Below are 2,057 nucleotides of genomic sequence, written 5' to 3' on the forward strand. Positions count from 1 at the left end.
AGTTACTTGAGACTCATGATTTCTTGGGGACAAGTGTTTGTCCCAACTATCTTCCCTCACACTTTGAGATAACAGGTGACTCAGAGGCATATATGAGATAAAAGTAGGATTACCTTAATTTTCCCCTAAATACAAACATATGAAAACATGGAAAATGTAAACACTTTTGTTTATTAATGAGATAAATATAACACACACACACACACACACACACACACACACACACACACATGGATGCAGCCATTTCAAATAACCCCTCAGAGTTTTCTCCTTCAGTCTTGGATACCACTATGAGGATTCTGTTTCCTCACACTCATCCTGTCTTTATGAAGTGATGCATATGCAAAGAATGACAATGTTTTCAATACCTTTCTCTGGAAACCAAAGACATTTGACCCAGAAAATATACAGCTAGACACAGAGGCCATGGATGGTACTAACCATTCAGTTCACCCAGAATTCACAGCCTGGGGATCTGATAGGAGTTCTAGAGTGTTTGTTAGAAAATCCACAGGAGGCAGGCAGCCATCCTGCCCCAAAGCATCTCCAGAGAGTGTTGGTCATTACAGATCCAGTGCACACCAGGCCGACTCACCACGGGTCAGCGCAAGATCGGGCTCAGAAGGAAGAGGACAGTATACCGATGGCTCCGGGCACAACTCATCCAGGAAGGACAGACCCCGGGAGCCCAGCTCCAGCCAGTCCAGTGACAGCGAAGACCATTCTGGAGTCCAGGTCGAAGCCCAGAGGCCTCCCTGATGATGGGAGGACTCGGGCTTGCTCTGGGAGCCTGTTCTGTTTCTTCTGCTTCCCTCTTTTTGCTCTAATGTAACATTCTCTGATATATGGTAACAGTGTTTGTAGCTTGCCTCCCAGTCTTTATTGCATTTTCTATTGTCATAGATTTCATCATAATTTTTGTCTTTTGGCTGTCTGTGTTTTTTACTTCTGTTGCCTTTTCTTTCTGTGGAATCAGAACCAGCCCTTTGCTTTCTATTTGAGTCATGTTGGTGCCTGTGTTTTTCTGTTTCTCTCCTGTGTGTATCTCTGCCGTCATTTCTACTGTTTGATCCATGTCTTTTCCCTCTTCTTCCATTTGGGCTTCTCGTTCTGTCACCTTTTCTCTTCCCATCAGTTCCACCATGCTTCTGTCTAAGACTCTCTTCTTCTCCTTCTTCTCCCTCCTCTTCTAGTCCTTTATAGTCATGTTTACTTCTCCTCTTTGATCCATGTGTTTGGAATCTTTTATCCTTGGATGCCTCATAATATGCTTTTGCCAACTTCAGCACCAGTACTAAATACTCAGCAAAATCTAGTTTGTCATCGTGGTTCACATCTAGCATTTGCATGAAGACTTCAGCAATGTCTTGGTCATCTGGATTCTGTAAGAAGTTAAGAAAGGTATTTTTCCAGAACAACTATTTTCAATTTTATCAATCAAATGCAATATACATTTATGATGTCTTAGAACCTGTTCGTTTAGGGTTTTTTGTAGTATTTTTATGCCTCTCCCTTCTTGTCTGTTAGTGTTAATAGTATCTGAGTTAATGTTTAAATATCAGCTGTGAAATATCACTTTTTCCTAAGTCAGTTACTCTTCTTTTTTATTTCATGTGTCAGAATTTTATTCTTTTCATGATTCAATTCTTTTCAAAGTATACTCCACTAATCTTGATTTGGGGGAAAACTGTGATAAGTTTGGTCGATAGTATTCATTTCTCTTATTTTAAAATTAAATATTGTTAGTTTTTGAGTTTCAAATATCTTTTCTCATGTATGAAGAACATGTAGGTACACATTTAAAGAAAGCTAAATAAATGTTATCTTGTCTTAAAAAAAAAAAAGAAAAGAAAAGAAAAGAAAATCCACAGGAGTAAATGTCCCTTTGCCTTACACTGTTACTGTCACATGCCCACTGGGGTAGTCACTTTGTTAACATCTCTTTGTGAGAGTTTGGGGGAGGATTTCACATGGACACAATATTTCCCAATCTTCCTGTTCTTTTTGCTGGTTCCTGGGTTGTCAATAGCCACCTTTAAAATATGCACAGCTCTGCC

General features: G+C 39.7%; 1 protein-coding gene across 1 annotated transcript; it reads right to left on the reverse strand.

Moving 5' to 3' along the window:
• Positions 1-563: 563 nt before the first annotated feature.
• Positions 564-1,384, reverse strand: LOC110320922 (filaggrin-2-like). The gene has a single exon (XM_021196986.1). The coding sequence runs from the start codon at positions 1,347-1,349 to the stop codon at positions 564-566; it is 786 nt and encodes a 261-aa protein (XP_021052645.1). The 5' UTR covers positions 1,350-1,384.
• Between the last annotated feature and the right edge of the window lie 673 nt (positions 1,385-2,057).

The sequence above is a fragment of the Mus pahari genome, chromosome 4 (assembly GCF_900095145.1).
Source record: "Mus pahari chromosome 4, PAHARI_EIJ_v1.1, whole genome shotgun sequence".
Taxonomy (NCBI): Eukaryota; Metazoa; Chordata; class Mammalia; order Rodentia; family Muridae; genus Mus; species Mus pahari.

Bases quoted from the DNA above. Each gene is read 5' to 3' on its own strand.
- LOC110320922 (XM_021196986.1), bottom strand. From the start codon at position 1,349: ATGCAAATGCTAGATGTGAACCACGATGACAAACTAGATTTTGCTGAG.